We start from the raw sequence: 27809 nt of genomic DNA on the forward strand, positions 1-27809 counted from the left end.
ATGACTGAAACTAAACTGCATCTTGACAATATTACCAAGTGCCCACAACCATCATCAAGATGGAACAAGTACTGTGACGAGGAGCCTGATGAAGCCAGTATTCCATATGAAGTTGGCTGCCAAGGACTTGAAATTCCATCAGGTTTGTCTAGATGATAAAAATAAGGTTGAATTTGGAGCTACATGTATTTGCCCTTTGGTATCCTTTGGCATGGTTAGCTACAAGTTTAATCTTATATCATGGATAGATTGAAGTATTCATTTCATATTTATCATCTGTTTTCTCTCCATTCGCCCCAGGAGGGTGTAGTGCTGTTGTCGGGAACAAAAATCATGTCGACATGCCGCATAAAAAATTAATCCCGACATCGACAATGCCGACATGGACAAGGATCGTAATTTAGGCTCCCTGACATTTTTGTCTCGCCCACCAGAGGTGAAGGCGAGACTTCAGGATCCAAATGTCCGTCGTCCGTCCGTCACAAACCTTATGACACCTAACTCCGCAACCGTATGTCACTTTTCAACAAAACTTGGATGGTAGATGTACTTAGGTGACCTGCATGTTATGCTGCAGTCGGAGGTCACCTGTTAAGGTCAAAGGTCATTTTCAGGTCAACATTAAAGTTTATGTGCAAGGCTCTTTTGACAAGTGTTATTCCGTCCCAGTCATTTCACAATCAAGTTTCGATACAATTCTGTTGCGTGCCCTCGCAAATCTTGATATTTCTGGTTATTTTCATAAGGGGGTGAGACACAAAATTGATTTTGCCTTGTTTATTTTCTGAGGAAATGACGCGGCGGGGGATGGGGGGGTTTAGTCCAGATTGGACGATGATATAAACTCATATTCAAAATTGAAAAGATTATGGAATCTTCAAATTTAAACCTATAATATACTAGTAGTATTATAGGTTGCCCAGCTGGCAACTAAAGAACAAGTTGAGTGAGAGCGGGGGCTTTGCATTTGACTTCAAAAAGAATTTAAAGTTTCAAGTTCTATTTTTGGTCCAAATTAATCTGACTTCCTAGCTTGCTTGATGGGCTCCACATTTTACCCGTTTGAGACTGAGCCCTTTATATATTCATGCTGGAGTCTCATGTTATAGTGAAAATATTTCAATCTCCGACCGTTTTACCGAATTCCAGTAGTGTTTCAAGTAAATTTTTTAGATTTGGCAATAAAAAGTTCAATCTGGATATGAAGAATATACATATATAAATATGTTATGTATTTATGCCTCCGGAGACAAAGTCTGGAGGGGGCGTTAAGTGTTGCCCCTGTCCATCTGTCTGTCCGTCTGTCCCCCACTCAAAAAATATTTAATGGATTTAAAAAATATTTGGTGTGTAGGTAGATGACACCAAAATACAAGCTCGAATTCACAGTACAAGGTCTAAGGTTGAAGGTCACAGCTCATTAAATATGCAAGATGATTTCCTCATGATAACTTATGAAATAATTAACGGATTAAACATTTTTGGGTGTGTAGGTAGATGACATCAAAATACAGGCTAAATTCGAATTCGGATTCCACAGGTCAACCAGACCAAGTTCGAATTTGGATTCCACAGGCCAAAGCTCAAGGTCACAGCTTATTAATATGCTCATTTTCACGGTCAAGGGTGTAACTTTCAAAATTCAAGATCAAAATTTCAAAATGGACTTTCATAAACATTTCTAATAAAACAGGTCAATAAATGTCTAAATTCTTCATTTCTGTCTCTTCCGGAGCTTAATTTACTTGAAAAAATTATGTGCAATTGTGGAAAATTGAATATAATCAGTCTTTTGATTTTATGACAAAAATTACAATTTTTTTGTGGAAAATATTTTCATTTGTCATTTTCATTCATAAATCAAATGTTCTTTGAAGTTTTTTAAAGTTTTGGAGTCAAACTTTATTAGTTTTCTAAAAATTTCTATGGGTTTTTGTCTCACCTGCGAAGCAGAGTGAGACTATAGGCGCCGCTTTTCCGACGGCGGCGGCGTCAACATCAAATCTTAACCTGAGGTTAAGTTTTTGAAATGACGTCATAACTTAGAAAGTATATGGACCTAGTTAATAAAACTTGGCCATAAGGTTAATCAAGTATTACTGAACATCCTATTAGAGTTTCATGTCACATGACCAAGGTCAAAGGTCATTTAGGGTCAATGAACTTAGACCATGTTGGAGGGATCAACATCGAAATCTTAACCTGAGGTTAAGTTTTTGAAATGTCATCATAACTTAGAAAATATATGGACCTAGTTCATGAAACTTGGACATAAGGTTAATCAAGTATCACTGAACATCCTGCACGAGTTTCACGTCACATGACCAAGGTCAAAGGTCATTTAGGGTCAATGAACTTTGGCAGAATTGGGGATATCTGTTGAATTCCCATCATAACTTTGAAAGTTTATGGATCTGATTCATGAAACTTGGACATAATAGTAATCAAGCATCACTGAACATTTTGTGCAAGTTTCAGGTCTCATGATTAAGGTCAAAGGTCATTTAGGGTCAATGAACTTTGGCCGAATTGGGGGTATCTGTTGAATTCCCATCATAACTTTGAAAGTTTATTGGTCTAGTTCATTAAACTTGGATATTATAGTAATCAAGTATCTTTGAACATCCTGTGCGCGTTTCAGGTCACATGACCAAGGTCAAAGGTCAATGAACTTTGGCTGAACTGGGTGTATCTGTTGAATTACCATCATAACTTTGAAAGTTTATGGATCTGATTCATGAAACTTGTACATAAGAGTAATCAAGTATCACTGAACATCCTGTGCGAGTTTCAGGTCACATGATCAAGGTCACAGGTCATGTAAGGTCAATGAACTTTGGCCATGCTGGGGTTTTTTGTTGAATAACCATCATATCTCTGTAAGTTTATTGGTCTAGTTCATAAAAAGTGGACATAAGAGTAACCATGTATCACTGAACATCTTGTGCGAGTTAGAGTAGTATTCAAAGGCAGCACTGCTGCTATATTGAACCGCGTGGTGCAGGTGAGACGGCCAGAGGCATTCCACTTGTTGAAATTTATCACAGATTTGGATTTTGACAACAAAGTGTTTAAAATTACACTTCTTCCAAGAGAAAGAGGAAAGCAAAAATTAATGTACATTTACTTCTCCATGAAGGTTTATTACTAACACAAATCCCATGGAAATCAGATACCAAATAAAAAAGTTGGAAATTTCTCACAGGTGTGTTTCGGAGGCTTCAGTTAACCAAAGTATGTGTTTCGGAGACTTCAGTCATGTTAGTACTATAAAAGTCCTTTATTAAAGCTGATCACTTAAACAAATCTACCTTTTTCAAATGGCATATCAGTTATAAGACTGAATGTAAACAAAATGAAACAAACTAATGTCTCGTGAATTGGAAAATGTAATTCACGAATGTTAACTATTACACAAAGAGAGCATATTCCAATGCCTTGGTGCCGAGATAGGTAAACATTCAGCTTTAAAGGGAATATAGTATAAATAGAAATGCATCTAATACAGAAAAGAATATTTATGATGCATAAACAAAGTGATGAAATGCCGAAACTTGTGTTTCAGTGGCTTTGCTAGGGATCACAGAGTGTTTCGGAGACTTTAATCATGTTAACATATCGCGTTTTCCATCATTTAGCTAACAGCTTAACAACTTTTACTGTGAACATTTCCAGGAATAATTATCTGCATTTAATATAGCCATGAGCAAACATGTGCGATTAGTGAAGTTTTCTGTGCTAGGGACTTAAATTGCTTATGATAGCTGGCCACTGCATTTTGTTTTATTTGTTATTGCTTACATGTCTATTTGTTATGTAAATTATCCCTCTATTATGTAATCGTCACAATTTGTCATTCTTTTATTTATTTTTGTACTTTATATACATTTTGATTGTTTTTATATCGAATTACCAATAAATGCAGAAACAACTGCCAATTTTTTTTTATTAATTCCTCACTTTCAGATAAGTACTTAATAGCAGTTTACTTTGCTTTATTCAACAAGCTGTTTTTTTAATAGTACATACAATACATGTAACTTATATGTACATGCTTATAATTCAAAACAATTGTTGGTATTGGAATCTATGGTACTGAATGGTGTTAGGGTAAATGGCAAAAGTACTAACTGTCCGCATATACCTACCTAGAGCTCAAGCTCACAAACTTAATCAGATTATAGTTGAAAAAAAAAATCATTTGCATGTATATTGTTAATCATAGGACATTACTATCAACACAGTCTTCCCAAGGATTTAGTTAGTTATTTTCTCAGTATCTCAGTATTAAAAAGCTGTATGTGCGCTATGAACGCCTAGCTTGGCCGGGTAATATAGGAGCGCATTGAGCACCTAACAAGGTGGATATGTGCGCAATATAAATACCCTCAGATATTATTATTATCTAGGTTTTAAATCACGTTTTGCTTTCATCTTGATCTTTTGTCATGTTACCATATCTTTGGCATTTTTTTTCTTCCCACTTTTTTCTAAACGATCACGTACATCATAAGCTGTACATAAAGTATTTAATCATATGAAATCACATTCTAAAATATATCTTAATACATCTTTCAAAACTTAATATATTTTTTCTAGACAACCTTGCAATTTAAATCTAAGTATAAGACAAAATTTTGAGCAGCTTAAATAAAGTCAACTGAAATCCTTCAAAGCAAACAGATGTCACAGAAAGTAATTTGATTTGAGAAAGTTGATAGGATTAAAATTGCTTAATTGATAATTAATTTGTGACCAGCCATCCCAAATCCAACTATGTGTTGCCAAAAATGAATTATGAGATTTTTATTGAGTGTAAATAATTTCATCTCAAGCTTTGAAATGGGATAAAACATGCCAAAATTAATCCATAATTAACCCACATAAGTCCTTGATTGAATAAAAAAAAAACATAAAAAATAAGGAAAAACAATGTTCAAAGTTTGGGGTCCACTCAAGCTTTAGATGCAGCAATCTCAGAGAAACTCCCAAACAGTCCACAAACAGTTCTGTCAAACAGACCATTTTATCTGATTTTTAAAAAATCTAAGTTTACAACTTGAGATTTTGACTGTATGAAGAAGAATTACTCTTTTCAATGAGTTCGTTTAAAAAAGCAATTAAGAATAGACTAGGAATTAAATCTGGATTTTTTTCTGGTATTCAATTGTAATTAACTATCTTTTGACTACTTTAATGATTTGGTAACAATCTACAGTTGCAACATCATTCAATTCACCAAAATGTCGAAAATGTGAGGGGGGGGGGGGGTTGAATTATTTTGCTGCCAACTGTAGCTATAACATATCAAAAAATAAAATTTTTGACCATTTTTACCCTGTTCTCGAAATCGGACCACCTTATGACATGCGACCCTGTACAAATGAATCTAAACAAAATCACTGATTACGAACATGTACATGTTATCTGATGATAAGTCTGTGTCACTCTGCATTGCTCACGTGTATCCAAGAAAATTACTCAAAAGGGGTAATGCCAATTACTGTCTTTGACCTAGTCTTTGTTACCAAGAGCTGATTGGGATAAATTGTAGTGACAGACTTTTATAAATTGAAAATATTTTCTTCACAATTTCCATCAAAACAGATTGTGCAGAAAAGTAGGCCTATTGATAAAATAATGATAGAAACAAAAGTACTATTATGGACTAAATGTTTAGAGAATGAGATCCCTTTATTTGGTATTCATGCCTATCTTGAAGATACATGCTATTAGAGGTTGCTTAAAATGTACATTAACTTCTCCATACCAATATGTTCATGATGACCTAGTCATTGTAATAACACTATACTTTTTTCTCAGAATCTATAAAAGGATGGTCTGTCCACCAATTTAATTTCTTTGGATGACAAACTTAAAGCCTAAACCTTATAATGGTATGGCAAAGAGAATGAAGCCTCTGAAACATATGAGAATTTACATGTATTTGCATGTACATGACTCAGATGCCTTGATAATTTCAGAAAATGCCAAGATTTATTTTAAATCTTTGTATATTAAAATGTTCCTAAACATTACATTGTATATTTGTGCGTATGTGTGTAAGTATGCACGTATCTACACACTAAAATAACGTGAATTTGATTCAATTCAATCTTTATTTCGCAAAATAGGATGAAAATACTAAGAAACATCAAATAATGTGATTAGATAATAAAATAAATTGCGTGGCTTTCCATGCAGGTTATAAGCAACCTGTAAGGCTGGATCGCCAAAACATAGTACAAAGACAACAATATTGAATAAAAAAACCCAGAATGTAATTATAGTAAATGCAATTTCGGAAAAAGGAGAGAAAAAACAACAACAAAGAATACAAAGAGGGGGGGGGGTAGATATGGTACAAGTAATGCATTGATATCAACTGCGAAAATTAATAATCATTTACTAGAAATTTTTTGTACTGTTTTCTAAAGGAAGATATAAATTATGAATTAGTTATTATTTAGGGAATCTTATTCCATTGTTTGGGACCTACATAACTCAATGATAAACCTTCGTGACTAGACTTGATAGACCATTAATGAAATTTATTGGAAGAACTGGTATTATGATTATGAACTTGATTATTGTATTATGGAATGGTATAGAGTTGTCAGATTTTTATGAAGCAAACTATGCTTAAGTTTATAAATCAAACCAGTATTCCTACTTATCTTATGTAATACATTTATCATATGGTACTTAAAACTCAAAAGATTATCCAATGTGACACCTAAAAAGTTAATGGAATTACTTAATTCGATACGTTTATTGTCGATATAAATGTGAATATGAGCGTTGTCAATTGGATTATAATTATTAGATTTGTCAGTATGGGTTCGTGTTAAAGATTTATTTTTTTTGAAACTAGATGCATCTAGTTTTATTGATACTCAGGGACAACTTATTTGCTTTTTACCAGTCGGAAATATTTTGGAGTTCATTGTTCAGGATGTGGATGGTATTATTTAGATCTTTAGAAGAATAAAAAATACTTGTGTCATCAGCAAATTGATGAAAGGTTAACAAATTACATGATTTACAAAGGTCATTTATATCTAAAAGAAATAACAAGGGGCCTAAAATTGATCCTTGCGGTAACCCAACGGAAACATTTAATGAAGAAGATAAGATACCGTGGACAAATGTATGTTGAACCCTATTTAAAAGGTAATCCCTAAACCAGTCTAACACGATCCCTCGAATTCCATATTGATTAAGTTTGAATAAAAGTGATGAATGGTCCCTAGAATCGAAAGCTTTAGATAGATCTAAGAAAACTCCAGTAACGTGTTCGTTAGCAATAAATGAATCCATTATTTTTTGTTTAACTTTTAAAAGAACTTGCTCACAGGAATAAGTGGGACGAAATCCGTATTGAGAATCACTAAAGATATCATTACTGTTTAAAAACTTATGTAATCGATTATATACTAGTCGTTCAAGCAATTTGGAGAAACATGGTAAGAGGGATATTGGTCTATAATTTACAAATTTATCGGAGTCATCTTTCTTAAAAACGGGACAGATTAAATACGTACTTGAGCTAAAGGCAAGGCAATGGCATAAATGACACGCTTAACAACTTTACAATTTACGTTATCAATTCCACAACTTGCACTACTTTTAAGGCATTTACAAATACTAATCAATTCATTTATATGTACAGGTGATAAAAGGAAGGAACACATTTGTCCGACAATAGAAATGAGAAGAATGAATAGATTGTGGGACCATATCGCTAATATTTTTTCCAATATTTACAAAATACTCATTAAATGCATCAGATATTTCAGTTGGTTGAGAATATATTTTTTTATTACATTTAACACTTTTGGGATTAGATTTTTCTTCTTACCTAATAACTCATTAATAGTTTTCCATGTCTTTTTGTACTACTCTGATTCATATAATATTTTTTGTAATATTCTTGACGAGATATACGACTGATATTGATAAGTTTATTTCTGTTTTTAAATTTACTCTCGTTACTGGCAAGTCTAGTTTGGCAAAATATTTTGAAACATTCTGTTTTTTGAATTAATCTTAAAATTTTGTTGGTAACCCACGGCTTTCTATTTCTTCTTCTCCTTTTTTGTTGTTGAAGTGGAAAATGTTTATCATAAAGTTTGATGAACACTTTCATGAATAAATTATAAGATTTGTCAGCATCGATACATGCTAGTTCTTCACTCCAGTCAACATTATACAGTTCAACATTGATAGAGGGTAACACATATTTACAACTGTAAAATTCAATCACAAATACAAGTTTTTTTGTATATCATTAAAAATATGAAAATCTGATGAAGACATACTCATCCTGTAATTTTGTAGATCAAAACCAAACATGCTGTTGAAAAAATGCCTAATTTTTCTCATCCAGGACATTGAAATAACAAAATATAGTGTTAACTCTTGTTTGAAGCCTCCGACACAAGTGTTAACATAAGTTCAGGATGCCTGTCCATTTGGGGAAATGCAGAGCTTTATTCTGAGCCACTGTATATTACAATATTAATAAACATTACATGTGTGAACTTGCTTTCTTGTAGCTGATGTGTAATTTTTGTAATCTGAGTTAGAAATTGGGAAATGCATGTTTTATGAGTGAAAAATTCCATCTCAAATAAATGTACTTAGCTCAGGTATAACTTAAGAAATAGTAATTTATAAAATCAAACATGTTTTTGCCCTTTAGTAGACCAAAACCAACAATAAAATTTAAATGTGAACACTCTCTTATCTATGAATAAAAAAAAAAACATAACTATTGTTCGAAGCCTCCGAAACAGAATTTTTATGTTATCAGCGAGTTCTGAAAAAAATTGAATTAATATACAAACAATTTCTACCTGAGGCCAGTCTATAAAACATAACATATGATTACAATACAAATTTAACCTGAAAATTTTTGATTGAAGTAACCATAAAATCAAAACAAATGATTTAACTGTTTTGGAGGCTTCAAAATGTTAACGGAAAGTTTGTATCTCTTATTTTCAAACAGCAAGGAATATCTCTGCTATTTATTGACAGGTGAACTAGGTGTACATAAACTATATTGTGATGTATTGATTTGTCAAGTTCCTTTGTTCATATTTATATGAGCGGTCTGTAAAGTTTGTTTCGGAGGCTTCAAAACAGTTAACGGAAAATTGACCTTCATCAGTTAGGCTTTGAAAAAATTGTAAAAAGAAGTGGGATCCAAGATATTTTGTTATTATTTGGAAGTTTATACTTCAAATGTTACATAAAGGAGAACTAGGGAGCAGAATTTCATTTTTTGAAAACCAATGCTCGGAATGCAAAGTTTGTTGGCTAGTGTTAACGGAAAATGAAGCCTCCGAAACAACAAATTGGACCACCCCGTTCTTAGAAATAAAGAAGCAGTCACACTAAAAACCTATCTGGTATTTTTCATTGAACATCTAACTTCACATTCTGCATAACAAAAGCAATCCTCAACATTCCAGAAATAATAAAGGACATTAAATTTATGTATTTTATGTACACAAAAAAGTGCAACTTTGGGTACTTATGTGACTGCCAAAATTGAACGAAGTAATGAGTGAAGATGTCTATGCTACCCGAGGTAGCACTCATTGAGGTCACTCATATGCCAAAGCATCTTCAAATTATGTGGCTTTATGAGAATGCTACAGATAAAAACATTGATATTTCAGAGTTACACCATATATTGTGAAAATGACCATATGCGAGTTTGTTTCCACATGATAACTTATGAAATATTCAACAGATTAAAAAACAAATTTGGTGTGTAGGTAGAGGACACGAAAATACAGGCTTATTCGAATTCAGAGTAAGCAGGTCAAAGGTCAGAGGTCACAGCTCTTTAAATATGCAAGTTTTTTTCCGCATGATAACTTATGAAATATTCAACAGATTTACATGTAACAAAATTTGGTGCCTGGGTAGATGACACCAAAATACAGTCAGATCACATCAAATGACCCGACTGTCATATCTTCTGTCAGAGATTATTATCGAAAGGGTAAGTCTTGTGGTCAAATGTCTAAATTTGCTCGTTACATATATGCATATTGGTAATTGCTTGATATTAAGTTTAATCACATTGAATTAATTTCTGATTGCGTTAAGCAGGGGCATCTGTGTCCTTTAGACACGTCAAATTCTAGTTTTATATGTCACAAAATCATAGAAGATGCCTCAATAAAGAATTGCACTTCATGAGGTTGCCATGGTCATAATAACACTTGTTTCATTCCCTTTCCCTATCAGAATATGTTATTACAGAAAGGCCATCTCGATTTAAGAGGAAGAAGAGTCAGAACCGCTATAACAGCAACCTACCCAACAAGCGCAGCAGACAGGTATTGAACAAACTGTATGTTCTCTGAACATGTTAGCGCTCCTTTTGTCAGACTTACCTTTTAAAAATAATTACAGAGTGCATATGAAGTATTGCCTTGGAAAAATCAATTGATGACTGTAACTTGCTCTACTATCAGGGTTGTAATAAAACACTTTGTTGTCTCGCCTGCAAACCAGCGCGAGACTATAAGCGTCGCTTTTCCGACGGCGGCAGCGGTGATGGCGGCGGCGTCGTCAACATTGAAACCTTAACCAAGGTTAAGTTTTTGAAATGCCCTCTTATCTGAAAGTATATGGACCTAGTTCATAAAACCTGGATATGTGGGTAATCAAGTATTATCTTGCTTGAGTTTTAGGTCACATGACCAAGGTTAAAGGGCATTTAGGGTCAATGAACTTAGACCATGTTGGGGAATCATCGAAATCTTAACTACGGTTTAGTTTTTGAAATGTCATCATAACAAGTATTTGGACCTAGTTCATGGAACTTAGTCATAAGGGTGATAGTGTGTCATTGAAGATTCTGCCTGAGTTATCGTTTAGGTCACAGGCCTCCCAGGCCGTCTCAGTCGTCGACCACGAGATCTCAGAAAATTTGCACATGGGTTGTTTGAGACATTAACTACAAAATTGTATAGTAATTTATTTCATGCGAATCAATATTTTAGTGCTTATGCTAATTTATGCGTAATTAGTATGCAAAATCATACTTTTTCCTCTAACTCCCTAAATAAAGCTCCAAATGTACTAATTTTTGGGATAGAAACTCTTTGTGGTGTTCTTTTCAAGTGTACATGAAAAACATTGCGATATCAAATAATTTTCTGATGTATTTTATTTCGTTAAGTACGGTACGAGAATTCAGCCAATAGCTGGCTGAATCGAGTCACATGAGATCCCGTTCCATGCTAAACCGCCATGTTCGTTTCTACCGCAGTACTGCCGAAACGTGTTTTGTTTGACTTGTCGGAATTAAGGATTTTATCATGGATAAAGACTCACAAAATTTAACCAAAAAGGATTGCGAGCTTAGTGAGCCCCAGGCAAACTCAGCTCTGAAGGTGAAGGAAATTCAGCCGAATTTTAAAGCCCCTGAAAAGAAGAAATTGAAGTCTTAGACCACAAAGAAAAAGCCCGCGCAGAGCGACAAAGCTATCACTAGCGGAGAGCCCAAGGCTTCTCCGCCCGCGGGCTCAGCCTGACCCGCCCGCAGCAGTGTCACAGGCCGCCCCGGTCGTAACTCCCGAGGTGGATCGCGGGTTTTCCGTATGTTTGTCAAAGCTGGAAACTATGTTCGAGAGGGTGATTGAAACTGTTGAACGTCAAAATCAGGCACATCTTCATGACAATGTCAGTGACAGAATGAGCATTTTCAGCGAGCAGGAAGGTGATCATGAGGATTTTAGACCGTCTTAATCTCCTCGTACTCGCCGTGATTTTCAGGCCCCCTTCATTGAGCTTGGAGATAACAACAGTGTTGCTGATTTTTTGTCAGCAAATCGTGCTGACGCTGAAATCGTTTATTGCCATCAGTGATACCAGAGACAAAAACAGTGAGAACAAGATCCCAGCCATGGCTCAAAACTTCGCTTCCCCGACTTCGATTGGTGAGCCCCTCGAAGAGGGTTTAGCTGACAATATCACGTTCATGATGGGGCAGAAACTGGACAAAAATCTTTGGACGAGGCAGCTGCCCGTTACCTATGCCCCTCGAACTGCCACCCCCTGAAACTCCGAGAATAAATCCAACCATATGGGAAAACATGTCTACAAGTACCTGCCACCTGGACTTGAAATTACAAACGATTCAGACATCACTTCTGAAAGGGATAAATGCACTTGCTCATTCTCTCCCCTCCACGCTGTCTGAAGAGCAACAAGATGCCCTAGCTCTACTCTGCGATGCTAATTTTTCCCTAAATTGCATGAGGAAAGATTGCATTAAGCCCGATATGAAATCTTTTTTTCATCATCTCTGCAAGCCTAATCAAAGGGTAACCAAACTCATTTTTGGAGATGACTTGGGGCGCCAAGTGAAGGAGATAAACGAGGAAAGGAAGACAATGTCCGGAATTATGCGATCAAAGCTTGGCACGAGCAAGGATCAGCACTGTTCACATCCGTACAGTAGGAAACATGATTCTGGTGCTCCTCGTGGACAGAATACAAACGTGAGTGCTGGATCCAGCCGTTATCCAGGACGTGATAGGGATGACCGCAGAGCAGGCCAACGAAATGAAACCTCTAACCAGCCTTTTTTAGGGAAGGCTTGGAAGGGGAAACCACGAGATCCCCCACACACTTTCAAGCCCACAGCAGCGGCAAGAGAGTACAACTACCCATCCCACCACAGGCAAGGCCAGGGAAAGAGATAAACCCAATTAATCCACCACTTGATTCTGGGAAGGTAGGTGGCAATAATTTTCAAATTTATTGGGGGTCGTCTGAAGCCATTTTATTCCTTATGGGAGAGGATTACAAATGATCCTTTTATTTTACAGGCAGTCCAAGGCTATTTAATAGAATTTGATGCAGATAAATTCCCTCCTAAGAGGGAGAGACTGCTAAAATTTTAAACGCATAATGTTGAAGAGACTGCAAAAATTGATTGTGAGATTCAGTCCCTAGAACAAAAGGAAGTAATAGAAAAATGTGCCCATGAACACAAGGAATTCATTTCCGAGATTTTCACTCGTCCTAAAAAGAATGGTAGCATATGACTAATCCTGGATCTGTCTTAACAAAAGTGTGAAGTACCTACATGTATATTTTAAAATGGACAGCATTCATTCTGCCATGACACTCCTTTCACATGGGTATTATTTGGCTTTAGTAGACCTCAGAGATGCTTATTACTAAATCGCTATCCATCATCTATCTCGTAAATACCTTCGTTTCTTTTGGAATGGTATATTGTGGCAATTTAAAGCTTTAATTCTTTTTGGTTTACTTGCTTAGGAGCCATAGCAAAATTAAGTCCCAATGAAAGGACTTGATGTTCATTCTCTGAACTTAACAAAAGTGTGAAGTACCTACATTTTAAAGTGGACAGCATTCATTCTGCCATGACACTCCTTTCACATGGGTATTATTTGGCTTCAGTAGACCTCAGAGATGCTTATTACTTCTTAGAAGCTTGCAAGAATTTGCTCAGTAAACAGAAACCAAGTATTTGTGAGGTTGCCAGGGTGATAGGCAAGATAGTAGCTGCATTACTTGCAGCACAATACTTAGAGATAGACAAATTTGAGTCACTTAAAAGAAACTCTGGGCATTTTGATCGTCACATGACTTTATCATCAAAGCAAAGGCAGAACTTACTTGGGTTTCCCATGCACATTTAGTGTCCAACCCTATATACAGAATGAAATCATCTGTCGAAATTCGTACAGACGCCAGTGGCCAGGGATGGGGTGCCACAGATATGAAATCTAAGGCGGGAGGCAGATGAAATTCCGAAGAGCTAGAAAGGGCCACAACAAATGAAATAAATTACTTAGAGATGTCAGCGGCTAACCTGGGACTCAAAAGCTTATGTCCAGATTTGAGGGACACCCACATATTAATGAGACTGGATAATACTACTGCAGTAGCTTACTTAAACAATATGGGTGGTGTTTAGTCCAAAGCCTGTAATGATATGGCCTCGCAGATATGGGATTGGTGTTGTAAGAGAGGTATATGGATAACAGCTTCCCATTTAGCTGGTTGTGAGAAAACAAGTTCAATGATAATATAGAGTGGATGTTGAACAAGTCAGTATTTGCCCAAATAACTGAGAAATATGGGTTACCAGACATAGACTTATTTGCGTCAAGACTCAATGCACACAGGGTTGGTCGGTAAATACCGCTAGCGGTAATTACCGGTGGTAAATACCGGTAAATACCGTCCGGTAAATAAGATGGGCGTCCGGTAAATATGTAAAAAACGGGAAATATGATTTATAATTATTTTTTTCAATAATTTTAGTTGTTTTTAACTTCTACAAGTGAAAATAAGTGTTCTGAAATAATTAGAATCACAAAACTCATAGTAGAAACACACAAACAGATAAAATCCATACTGCATACATGTATATACATGTACCCAAACACACATACATGTAGGATCTAAGTCCACACATACGTACACAAACTCAAATTATGTTCCTGGAAATTGAATAATCATATTAAAACATATTTCTCCCGGGTTTTTAACCCTAAATCTCCCAGGGTATTTTGATTCTTGTCATTCCGGGGGGGGGGATAAGATCTCAGCCGCGAATCGTGCCATCAAAAAAATTTGCATGATGGTAGAGAATGACGTAATCTACGCAGTTGCATTGGTAAATTTCACTGAATTCATATACATGTAGTCTTATTTTAATTTATTCATGAAATCATACTTTTTGCTCTAATTCACTAAACTAGTCTAGAATGCAATTTTTGCTGAAAATATTCTTTATAGCATTCCTAACAATTGTGAATGAAGAAAATTCTGGTACCAAGACCGATTTCTTATGTATTTTATTGTTTTTTAAATTTCTCTTGTATTTCTTTGTTTTTTATTGTTTTTTCAATGGAAATCGTTCCAGACTTAATTCTGATCATAAACAAGCAAAGTTAATTAAGTTTAATCAGTAAAAAAGAAATAATGATACATTTATGAATTTTGGCTAAATACACAATTTGCATTGGATTTGTACATGAAATCACGTTTATGAGCAATTTTGGGTCTGACATGCACTTACATAATTTTGCGTAATGTCGTCACCGTGTACCCGGGCGTCACAAATTTGGTATCAAAATATGCGTGAGACTTGAAAGTAAAAAGTCAGTGAGCAGCGAGGTCAAAAAATTTTGCGCAGCAGATATACAGCGAAAATTGTCGAGGGGGGGCATTATGCCCCCCCAGAAGGAATTAGGGTTAAGAAATATAAAATGAATTCAATAACAACATAATTGGCATACTTTTAGCTACTGCATGTTTCATGGGAAATGTAAAATAAATAACTTGTACAGTTTGTCATATTCATATTGATTGAAAGCTATTGTAAACAAATCAATCTTGGAGCATGCTCCATTGTTTCCCTTTACAATAGCTTCTTCTCTTTTTAATCAGTCACAGTGAGATCAACAAAATTTCAAAAGAACGTCTGGTGCACATTGATACAAGGATATCCTCGATATACATGTACATGTATGACCAAGGAGATGGTATGATGGAGAAAGATATAGCAGAGATACAATGTAGTGACATCAATGAGGATGACAGAGAAATTAAAGAATCTAAATTAGATGTATATTTGGGATCTTTTTAGTATTTTATTTTTTCCAGCATTTCATGATAACAGACATAGATAACACCCAAACACAAACATAAACACACACACAAACAAACACACACACTCACACAAATGGTACACACCAGAGCAACCATACTGGCCACCTTTCTTTTTATATTCAAAATTTGACAATCCCTATAGAAAACTGAGTGGAAAATTATATTTCCCAGTATTTCCCGGTGAAAAGTGGTAAATACCGGAAAAAAGCGGTAAATACCGGTAAATACCGCTTATTTCCCGGCGTCCGAGAAATAAGCCTCCGAAGCGGGAAATATGCCAACACTCAATGCACAACTCCCTAAATATATTTCCTGGATGCCTGATCCAGGGGCGTGGACAGAAAATGCATTCACGATAGACTGGGGATCGTTCACATTTTATGCCTTCCCACCCTTTTGCTTAATGGCAAAATGTCTTCAAAAGATCCGAGAGGACAAAGCAAAAGGAATCTTGATAGTCCCAATTTGGCCCACTCAACCTTGGTTTCCATTATTGTGTAACATGTTATGGGAAGAACCTTGGGAACTCCCGAACCAAAGGCAGTTGCTAACCCAACCTGTTACAGGCAGACCTCATCTTTTAACTCGTCTCTCTTTTTTGCACTGCAGAGTTGGAGCAGCCACTTCATAGCTCAAGGACTCTCGGAAGAGACAGCAAGTATAATGTCCGCTGGATGGAGACAATCTACTAAACAGCAGTATATGGTATATTTAAGGAAGTGGAGAAAGTTTTGTTTAGACCGTCGTTTAAATTGGACCCATACAAAAGTGGGAAACTTGTTCTTGTTTTAAAAATCTTTGTTAAAGAGTGGAGCGAGCTACAGCTCTATTAACACAGCCAGGAGTGCGTTGGCTTCAATTGTTATTTTGGATGATGAGAGATATTCTATTACAACACATCCTTGGATCATTAGATACTTTAGAGGCATTTTCAATCTGCATACCCCAACTCCAAGATACAGCTTTATTTGGGACATGGATAAGGTCCTGAATTATTTTTGTAATCAAACTCCAGCTCACAGGTTATCTTTGCGCCAGTTAACACTCAAACTATGCACCTTACTTGCACTTGTCACAATACAGAGGATACAAACATTGTCTCTCTTATCTCTTGACAACACGAAAGTGACCGCAGACTGCATCGAAATAGCGACAGAACTCTAAAGCAGAGTAGGCCTGGAAATATTGGTGGAAAATTGACACTCAAAGCTCTACCAACAGACAAGAAACTCTGCATTGTACACTATTTCAAGCAGTACATTCACAGAATCAAACCCCTGAGGAAATCAGAGAAAGGATTCTTTATCTGCTACAAACAGCCACATAAAAAGGCATCAAAGCAGACCATTGCTAGATGGATCAAGTCAACGCTCAAGATGTCTGGGGTAGACACTGATCAGTTCAAAGCTTGTTCCACCAGATAAGCATCTACCTCCTCAGCAAAGAGAAAAAACCTTCCACTAACAGACATTCTGAAACAAGCTGGATGGAAAAGTGAATCCACCTTTGTAAAATTCTACCTAAAACCAACTCAGAATGAATCTTCGTTTGAACAGACAATCCTGAATCAAGGAAAAAGATGATTGGTTACTACTCTTACCTTCTGTTGGGTATGTCACCCTACTTACATGTAACTTTTTACACGCATGACTACTGTGAAGCTTTGAAGTCTCACGTGACTCGATTCAGCCAGCTATTGGCTGAATTCTCGTACCGTACTTAAAGAAATAAAATAGAAAATTAAATGAAAAAATGAAATTGTTAAAATTTGATTAATATTTTGAGTTAAAGGGAGGTTATAGCTGACTTAAAGTCAACGCTTCCCAATTATGAAATCCTACATTGTCCTCGAAAGACCTCTAGAGGAGGAGGCACATGTGTCATCCATCGATCATCTGCCACCACATCCGTAAAGGAAATACACAAGTTTTCATCTTTCGAGCTCCTGGACTTTAGCATCCGTTTCTCACCGTCAGTTCTGCATCTGTATGCAGTTTATCGACCGCCAGCTTCTTCTTCAAACAAACTGACTTGCGGAATGTTCACATCTGAATTCTTCACTCTCTTGGAGTCTGCAGCTATCGATGATAATTGTCCCCTAATAGTTGGGGAATTCAACATTTATGTTGATAACACTAGTGCAAGCTACGTAAGAACCTTCCTCGGTTCTCTGGACTCACTTGGATTTCAACAGCATGTTCAGGAGCCGACTCACCGTGCTGGACATACCATAGACTTAATCATTTCAAGGAGAGTTGATGACATAGTCTCTGGTATCCATCTTCTGTCCAACCTGCCTTCTGATCATTCTGCTGTCATTGCAAGAATTAAGACCGAAAGTTCTGGGAATCCAAGGAAGCGGATCACGTACAGGAAGTTACAGAGTATAGCTATCTGCTCCATCAGACAAGACGTTTTGAATTCATTAGGCATGTCTTTGTTATCATCATGTAAACATGTATAATATGAAATTGTTGGATCTCCTCAATAAGCATGCTCCTGTTGAAAGCAAGGTCATCACAATCAAGCCCAAAGCTCCATGGTATAGTGAAGAAATCAATGAAGCGAAGAGGTGCAGACGTCGTGCTGAGCGACTGATGCTGAAATCTGGACTTTGTATTCATTAACAGCTTTACATTCCAAGCAGGAATGTGACTCTTACTACAGTAAACTCTTTGAGGCCAAGTCAAGCTACTTCAAAGGTGAGATCACAGGATCAGATTCAAAGCAGCTGTTCCAGATCGTGAAGAAATTGTCTTCATCTCTGCAGTCCACCACATTTCCTGATCATGACTCTGATGGGGACCTTGCCATCAGATTTGGGGAGTTCTTCGAGAATAAGGTCGCGTCTATCATTTCTTCATTCAACGTCCCTTTTTCTGATGATGTATTACTGCCTTCTCAGACTGGGATTTCACATGACTCCAACCTTTCAGAATTTGACCTTGTTTCTGAAATGCAGGTTAAGCGTGTCATCAAGTCACTTCAAAATCTTGTAGCTTGGATCCCCTCCCAACTTGGCTAGTGAAGGCATGCCTCGACGAACTCCTGCCTGTTATAACTGTCATTATGAACCTTTCCTCATCATCTGGTGTTGTTCCTGAGTCTTTTAAAACAGCCTGTGTTTTGCCACTTTTGAAAAAAAAACCAGCCTGGAAACCAATGATTTCAAGAACTACAGACCTATTGCTAATTTGCCATTTCTTAGTAAAGTTCTTGAAAGAATTGTTGCTGCTCAGCTCCGAACTCACCTTGATGAAAAGGGGCTGTTTCCACCAAATCAGTCAGCTTATCGCCATTTTCATTCTACTGAAACGGCCCTGTTAAAGGTTCAGAATGATCTTCTGCTTGCTGTGGATAAAGGACAAGAGGCTGTTCTTATCTTTTTGGATTACTCAGCTGCGTTTGACACGCTGGACCATGGTGTTCTTCTTCAACGTTTGGAACATGATTACGGCTTCAGCGGAACTGTTCTTCTTTGGTTGGAATCCTACCTTGCCGGACAGAGCCATAAGGTTGTCGTGAATGGTTTATTTTCTAAACCCTTTTCTCTGCCCTATGGTGTCCCGCAAGGCTCCGTTATTGGACCTCTTTTGTACATCCTGTATACTGGTCCTTTAGGAAGGATTATTAACTCCCATACAGGAATCCAGTATAGTACCTATGTTGATGATACTCAGATATATCTCACCATGAAGCCAGCTGATCGAGGAGTTGCAGTTCAAAGACTGTCTGCCTGCATTGCTGATATCAAGCGTTGGTCATCCGACAACAAGGTTCAGCTCAATGAACTAAAAACTGAGATGCTGCATGTTTTCTCTAGGTTTAGGAGCTCAGGTCATTTACCTTGTTTAGATTTTCTCGCTGGAAATATCAGTGGTTCAGATACTGTAAGGGACCTTGGATTTATTATTGATAACAACTTGACCCTTAACCAGCATATCAGAAATGTTTGTCGTTGTGCATCATGGGGTATTTGTAAGATAGGGAAGTTAAGAAAGTATCTTGATAAATCATCTACTGAACGTAGTGTACATGCCTTTGTATCATCCCATTTAGATTATTGTAATGCTTTACTTGCTGGTTTACCTCAATCTAGTATAGCCCCCCTTCAAAGAATTCAAAATACTGCAGCTAGATTGGTAACCCTCACAAAGAAATTTGAACATATCACCCCTATTCTCTACTCCCTCCATTGGCTTCACGTTCATAATAGAATTATTTTCAAACTCCTTCTTGTCTATGAAATCATCCATGGTCTTGCCCTATCCTACCTTCAAAATCTTATCTCTCTCTGTCCCTCATCTTCTGCAACTCAACGTCTCTGATCTTCTTCTACTGCTCACCTTCGACTATCTCTAGGACCCCGCACTTTTACCCGTTTTGGCGATCTTGCTTTTTCTGCTCTTGCCCCTAAACTATGGAGCAATCTCCCCATCTCCATCCGTAATGCATTTCACTGTCGAGTCCTCCCGGACTCATAATAGCTTGAGTTTTAGATCTCAAGGACATTTATTAAATTTCAGGTACGTTTGTTTTCACAGTACTCATCTGCTTTGAATAATGGCGGTTGAGCATGGAACGGGCTCTCACGTGACTCGATTCAGCCAGCTTTTGGCTGAATTCTCCTAACCTCCCTTTAACTCATAAAATATTAATCAAATTTCAAAAATTTCATTTTATCATTTAATTTTCTATTATATTGTTTTTTTTGCAATTTCTTATGTTTTTCTTAATTTTTTCAATGAAATTTGTTGTGTACTCTTCTGAGATCATAATAAGCATAAAATAAATACATTTAGACCAGCAAAACTAAAAATAATCATACATTTATGAATTATGGTTGAAAACACAAATTTCATTGAATTTATTCACAAACCATGTTTTTGAGCAATTTTGGGTCTGACATGCACTTAAATAATGTTGTGTAATTTCGGAACCACGAACCCGGGTGACGCAAAATTGGTCTCAAAAGTTGCGCAAGACTTAAAAGTATAAAGTCAGCGAGCGGCGCGGACATACAATGTCGCGCAGCGAAAATATCGTGAGATTCGTTGAGGGGGGGGGGGGCCTCCAAGGCCCCCCCCTGGCCTAGATAGGGTTAATACCTATACGTGCATCCCAAAAATAGTCTTGAACGAGATGACATAACCTTGTCGAGTTATGTTTTTATCATATAAATTTTATTGGGAAATTAAGGTCCCCTAGGACCGTTGGGGTTAAAGTTTGCTAGCTGATTTTTTAAATACTATTTAAAGTCCTTTTCTCCATCTTAACCCTATCTAGGTCGGGGTATTTTAGGAGTTCATATGGCCGGGGGGGGGCCTCCCAGGCCCCCCCCCTAAGATCTCGGCCGTCGACCGCGCGATCACGCCGAAAATTGGCATGCTGGTTGCCTGGGACATAATCTCCAAGATTGTATAGTAATTTTTTTCGTGGGAGTCGCTATTAAGTGATTATGCTAATTTATGCGTAATTAGTATGCGAAATCATACTTTATCCTCTAACTCCCTAAATAAAGCTCCAAATGTACTAATTTTTGGTATAGAAACTCTTTGTGGTGTTCTTAGCAAGTGTACATGAAAAAAATTGCGATATCAAATCATTTTCTTATGTATTTTATTGTTTTTTGCAATTTCTTATGTATTTCTTTGTTTTTTGACCTTTTGTTTTTCATTGTTTTTTCAATGAAATTTGTTGGGGACTCTTCTGTGATCATAAAAAGCATAAAATAAATACATTTAGAGCAGCAAAACTAAAAATAATCATACATTTATGAATTTTGGTTGAAAACACTATTTGCATTGACTTTGTACACGAAATCACGTTTTTGAGCAATTTTCGGTCTGACATGCACTTACATAATGTTGCGTAATTTCGGAACCACGTACCCGGAGGACGCAAAGTTGGTCTCAAAAGTTGCGCAAGACTTGAAAGTAAAAAGTCAGCAAGTGGCGCGGTCAAAAAATTTCGCGCGGCGAAAATATTGCGCGATTTGTTGAGGGGGGGCCTCCGAGGCCCCCCCCGGCCTAGATAGGGTTCACGATCGCAAAGCCTTCACATTTACCTCAAGAGTACGATGTCGGTAGTACAGTCTTATTGTTATGCTAATGCAACACTTCCACTTCATTCAAGTACTACCATTACATTTATCTGCGTTTATTTGTAATAGTGTTTCTTTCCCTGTCAAAAAAGTGACCAGAACACTCAGATATGTTTTTTTAAGAACAAGTCCAGCCAAGTCCAGTTGATTTGATTAAAAAGAGAAAAATCAAACTGGTATAACACTGAGAATTTCATCAAAATTTGATGTAAAAGAAAAAGAAAGTTATGACATTTTAAAATTTCACTTAATTTCACAAAGCGTTTATACATGTATGCACATCCTGGTCAGTATGCAAATGAGGAGACTGATGACATCACTCACTATTTCTTTCATATTTTATCATATGAAATCTAAAACATTCTCATTTTCTCCTAATTGTGCAGTGAAACATTGATTAATTCCTCCCTATGTTCCTCCTGGTGTAATAAATTAGCATTGGTTAATTCTATGGTTCAGTCAATTTGGTCCTTATTGTCAAATTTGTACAAAACAAAATAATGTATAAAAACAAACAAACAAACAAAAGAAATAGTGAGTGAGAGACATCATTGACCATCTCATTTGCATGTCACTGAGTTGTGCATCATTGTTTTGTGAAAAATAAGCGATACTTTAAAATGTCATAACTTTCTTATTTTACATTTGATTTTGATGAAATTTTCATCGTAATGGTTTTTTGATATTACCCCATTTATTCAAATGAACATTTTCTGGGATAGACTTGACCTTAAAAATGAGATTATTCTTATGGATTGATGTGCACAATTGAGCAGGAAGGAAAGGCAGTTGACAAAGCAATGGAGACAGAGAGAATAAAGGGGGATAGAGAGTGGTGTTGAGAAATAATTTTAGCTAGTTTAAGGAAAATAATACACAGCTTAAGAATTAGAAGTAAGAAAAAAAACACATTCATCTAACCATGAAAATTTACAACACAAGTCTAAGCGGTGTTCTTTTAACATATTTTGTAAAAAAAATCTTGGGTGTTTTAAAAAGTGATTTAATATGCACCATTTAAAAAGTGCCAACCCTGTCTTCTATAAATTAATATGTTATGGCATCTATATAATTCTTTATTTTTAAGGAATAATGAAACTGATATTTTGTGTGATGGACAAGGTAAATTTGGCTCAATAATGCATCATGTTATGGGTTGGGGTGTTATCCCCTGCAATTAAAATCTAGTATAAATGCAGCACTGCTTTGTTTGAAATTGCAATGTTAATGTAATTTAATGGTTGTACACTTCATTTACAGGAGGGTAGCAGAAGTGATTTGGAAACCTTGCCAGAGTCTAATCAGCAGGAGAGTGGCCTGTACCCTGGATGTTCTTCAGCTGAGGAACCCAATTGGGAAAGCCACTGCTCGCAGGTTGATGTTAGACAGAGGAAGAGAAATATGAATACTTCAAGCAGACAAGCAAACTTGTCCAACCTGGAGAATGACCCTATTACCTACTGTGGCCAGATGACCCAAAAGGCAGGAGAAACTGTTCCTGTCATCAGCAAGGAGAAAGACCAGCAGCAGCATTTCAGAGGAATCTCTATTAAATTTGCTTCACGTCATGATACAACCAATTCCTTTGCAGCTGTTGGATCTGTAAACAGCAAATGGGCTGTGTTTGCAGAACCTGCCTCTGACATTGATGGTGAAGCTGACTTTGGAGAAGAGGAATCACTTGATAACGTTCATTCGCACAGGGAGAATAGTGAGTTGGGAGAGCTTGAAAATTGTGATAATTCTTCCAGAGCATTTTCAACTCCACAAGAAGTTAGTAAACTTGAAAATCTGAACAGTGATGAGATAAGCAGTGTAAGCACATTCCACTTCGCCGACACACAGGAAAGTCATCATCACAGTTGCAGAACGTCTAGACAGAATGACATCAAGGAGTCATATCGAAGTAAGAAAATGGAGTATAAAGGCTCTTTTGATCATCCCGATTGTCGTCCCGTCTCAAGAACTCTCCAGAGTGATATTTTGAGCAACATTCAGAATTCAAGTTCATCTTCCGCAGGGTCAAGATGTCACACGGTTTCTGAAATACAACCAACGGTTACAAATTCTGCATGTCAATGTTCAGGTAAAGCTGCCAGGGCGTTGGGCAGTTGTGACAAAAGTGAACTGGTACGTCAACGGTTTCAAATACCTGATGAATGTCTTGAAGATTTGCCAGATGACTTCGATGTGTGGTAATGGACAATGTTTCGTATGCTTTCTACAGATCCGGTAATTGCTGAATGATAAACTTGAAGATATTCTGCTTGTACAGGACACTTCTGCAAGGTCACCTTTTTCATCTGACCGGTTCATTATAATCCAGAAGAAAAGACTCTAGAAAAGGACTTTGAATCTTGATTGTATCTTGATCACATTGATATATGCAGAACAGTTTTAATTACTTCTGTTGCATCATGCAATCCATGAGCCTGGAGCAAGACATAAGGCTCTCAAAAATCTTTTTACTTGACTTAAACTTAGCGGCATCTATGTCACATTGACAGCCTTGATAAAATTCTGCATAACAAGACTTCAACAAGTATATTAACTTCAAAGATAGGTGCCACTCCTGGTCTATGTTCAACACTACCTTTTCATTGTATGACCTGTCAGCATGGAACATAACATCCAGAACATCTTTGAACTTGACTGATGATTTGAATGCCTTTCCCACAGAGCAAGACACTGACAAGGTGCTGAGAATCTTCCAAGTCAAGTAACATTTCCTGATTCATTTTAAGCCAATTGTCCAGGAAACAGGTATCTTGTGTGATTTGGTGTACTGAGCTGAAATATGGGAGTTTACATTTGAAGGGATGATGGATCATATTCTTTATTATCACTGGCTATGATAGTAGTTTTCTGCTACATACATATATATATATATGTATATATATACAATATATATATACACACATGCATGTGGTTATGAAATTGTTTGATTTAGATGTTGTTGTCTGGGCATGCCCAAGATACATGTACTAAACCTATACCATTCATACTGTGGTCTTGAACAGAATTCTTCCTTTGATGTAAGCCTGGCCAAGGCTTACTTATTGAGAACTGAATTCCGAAATACTCCAAACTCTAATGCTATTTTTTTTTTACTCTCAAGTACATCCTACCAACTGTAAGTTTGTGCAAACAGGCCCTGTTGTTTGTTTCATTAAGTTGACTTTGTTAACCGGAATGCCAGTTACCTTGATTGGTAATGATTTTTAAAAATACATGTATTTTGGGTTTGCCCACTATCAGAATAATGCACCATTGACCTACAGAAGTAGGATGAATGTGTATGCTGATGGCATTGCATTGTGATTTGATGATATGCTTAGAACTACAAGTTCTGTTGAATGTACATGTACAATGTACCTAGGTGTACATATTTTAAGAATGATTTAAGGATAATTGAACACAAGATTAAAAAGGGACTAATCACCGTTAAAATGTTAAATAGCATTATCAATGGCTATGGTTCTCCTGCTAAAATTCAAGCAAAAACAGGATTTTCAATTCTTTCTTTTTACCTTTTGAAAGATGATAGAAAGTGACTATTTCACATGTGTGTTAACATGCTAAACCATTCTCAAGAGGGTACCTTTCCATTAAAAAAAGGAATTGTTCAAGCAGTTTTATTATGGCTGCATGCTGAAATTACAAGCTGTATAAGGTGATTAGTTCCCTTCATTGTAAAAAAACTTGATGTGTGTATGAGCCGCTCTCAGTGTGTCTTTGGATAACATGAATGTGACAATATGTCTTGATCGATGAATGACAGGCTGATCTATGCGATATTTCAGAATTTAGGCTAGTTGTGTGAAAAACAAAATCATTATTGTGATATTTTGACTCTACGAGCAATTAGATATAGCTTGTGCCTAGGTGCTTTATTGATAAGTAATTTGATACCGTGATTCGAAAGCAATGCAGCTCCCTGATCGCGGCAATCGCAGCGATGTCTCACTCTCCATCTTTGAGAGATAATAGATCTCCTTATGACTACAAGACTGTTGGTTAAACCAATTTTTGAGTTACATTGGTTAAACCAATTTTTGTCTCACCCACTGGAGGTGAAGGTGAGACTTCGGGAACGAATCTGAGAGGTAACCTGGGTCTTCGTCCTGCATAGAATAAGACATAGTTTTGCACATCTGAAATCGCCATCATTCTTCAAGTGGTACCCAAATTAATCTTCCAAACACTACTGCAGTAGATGTATGTCTACCTGCAAGACCAGTCGAGCCATTCGTTTGTGCTGTTTTATCAAAGTGTCCTTTAAGTTTTGGTTACAGTTGGTCCAGGCGTTGCAACAGTATTCAAGATGCGGTAAAACTAATGAATTTGCCAAGAGTTTAGCACTTAAAACTGCCATGTACTTCCGTAATCTAGCAAAAAGAGCAAGTCTAGACGCAACTTTTTTTATAGGTTTTGTTTACAAGAGTTCGCCACGTGGTTGTTCATCAAAATTTACTCCGGGATATTTGAAATTCGACACTTTCAATTCTATGTTGTTCAATGAATAGGTTTAGATCACAATTCTTGAGTCTTTGTTGGGTTCCAAAATGCATGTACTGGGTTTTTGTTAAATTGAGTACCAAATGATTGTTCATTAACCAACGATTCACATTTTGTAGATCTTCATTCATGACAGCTTCGATTTCTTGAGTATATGTACCACTGTATGAGAGCTGCATCATCTGCGAACAACATGATTTCACACTTATCTACAACCTTGGTAATATCGTTTACCATGATTGAGAATAAGAGTGGCCCCAAGATAGATAGACCCTGGGGGAACTCCCATACTCGCTTTTACAATTTTAGATGATACCCCTTTTACACATGTTCGTTGAGTTTTGCCTTTCAGGTATGAACTGAACCACTCAAGTTCCTATCCTTTAATACCATAAACAGAAAGTTTCTCCAGTAATAGATCGTGGTCGACGGAATCAAATGCTTTCCTGAGATCCAGCAAAACTACACCAGTCAGTCGACCACGAATGAAGCGTTTGCACCAGAAGAACTATATATTTTATTGAACTCATTTGCTATTTTCTTAGGATCACACAATTCGTTCCCGTTAATATTGAGAATATTTGTAGTTTGTCTAGGTCTAGATATTAACACACTAATGGAAGTTCAATATTTAATGGAAATTTAGAATCTGCTAAATGTTCTTTACAACATCTATACCAAATGGAATTGAAAGCATTTAGATTGTCATCCACACAATATATTTAATTAAATTCTTACAATCCTTGATGTACAGTCACCCATGGATAATACATCTTGAGCTAAATCATTCTTCCACTGCTGCAAGTCTATGTCATTTTTAAAGCCTTAAAGTTCACTGAGTGATCTCACTTGCAGTCTCATATATAGGTCTCATATTTGGATAGAACTGATAAATCTATTCCTCTACTTCATGTATGTCTGGTTCGGATAGCCTATCAATTTCAGAAGGAGACTCTGCTGTGGTAGAAGGTGCAATAAACCTCGGGTATCACACCTCTTTGGCAGAGCTTGATAATGTCTGCCTTCTTCAAATGGCTGATTGGAAGCTGCTCCTTGTAGAGGTGTCGAAGATTAATCTTCTCACCTCGAATCGAGGCCTTAACACTGATTGTGCGGAAAGACTCATCAAAGTCATACCTGAAGAGGATGTCATAAGGCTCACTCTTCTGATATCGGAGCTGCTTGATCTTAAGCCACTTGGCATAGTTTCCCTCCACATCTTTCTTCATATACTTGAACAACTGAGCATCCAAGTTTTTGAAGTCGATGAAGTCCCAATGCTGAAGCTGTACAGTGACATATGGATTCTGCTTGCATGCCAACTTAATGACATTCACCCACTCCTTCGGATGTTAGATGGATGCCCTTTTCTTGGAGTATTCTATGGCTGAGTGGATTGAATTCACCTCCATGTGGGTGTGTCCTGTTTCCAGGAACTTTAGGGACAGTGATTTTCCGCGATCGCGGAAAACGGACGGAATCAGCTGTTTGAAACGGAAAGTGG

At 36.8% G+C, this 27809-nt stretch overlaps 1 protein-coding gene across 1 annotated transcript; it reads left to right on the forward strand.

Annotated features, from left to right (window-relative positions):
- Positions 1-27809, forward strand: LOC121415627. The gene is made up of 3 exons (XM_041608917.1): positions 1-142; positions 10267-10358; positions 23048-27809. The coding sequence occupies exons 1-3, from the start codon at positions 1-3 to the stop codon at positions 23984-23986; spliced, it is 1173 nt and encodes a 390-aa protein (XP_041464851.1). The 3' UTR covers positions 23987-27809.

Source organism: Lytechinus variegatus, chromosome 1 (assembly GCF_018143015.1).
Source record: "Lytechinus variegatus isolate NC3 chromosome 1, Lvar_3.0, whole genome shotgun sequence".
Lineage (NCBI taxonomy): Eukaryota > Metazoa > Echinodermata > Echinoidea > Temnopleuroida > Toxopneustidae > Lytechinus > Lytechinus variegatus.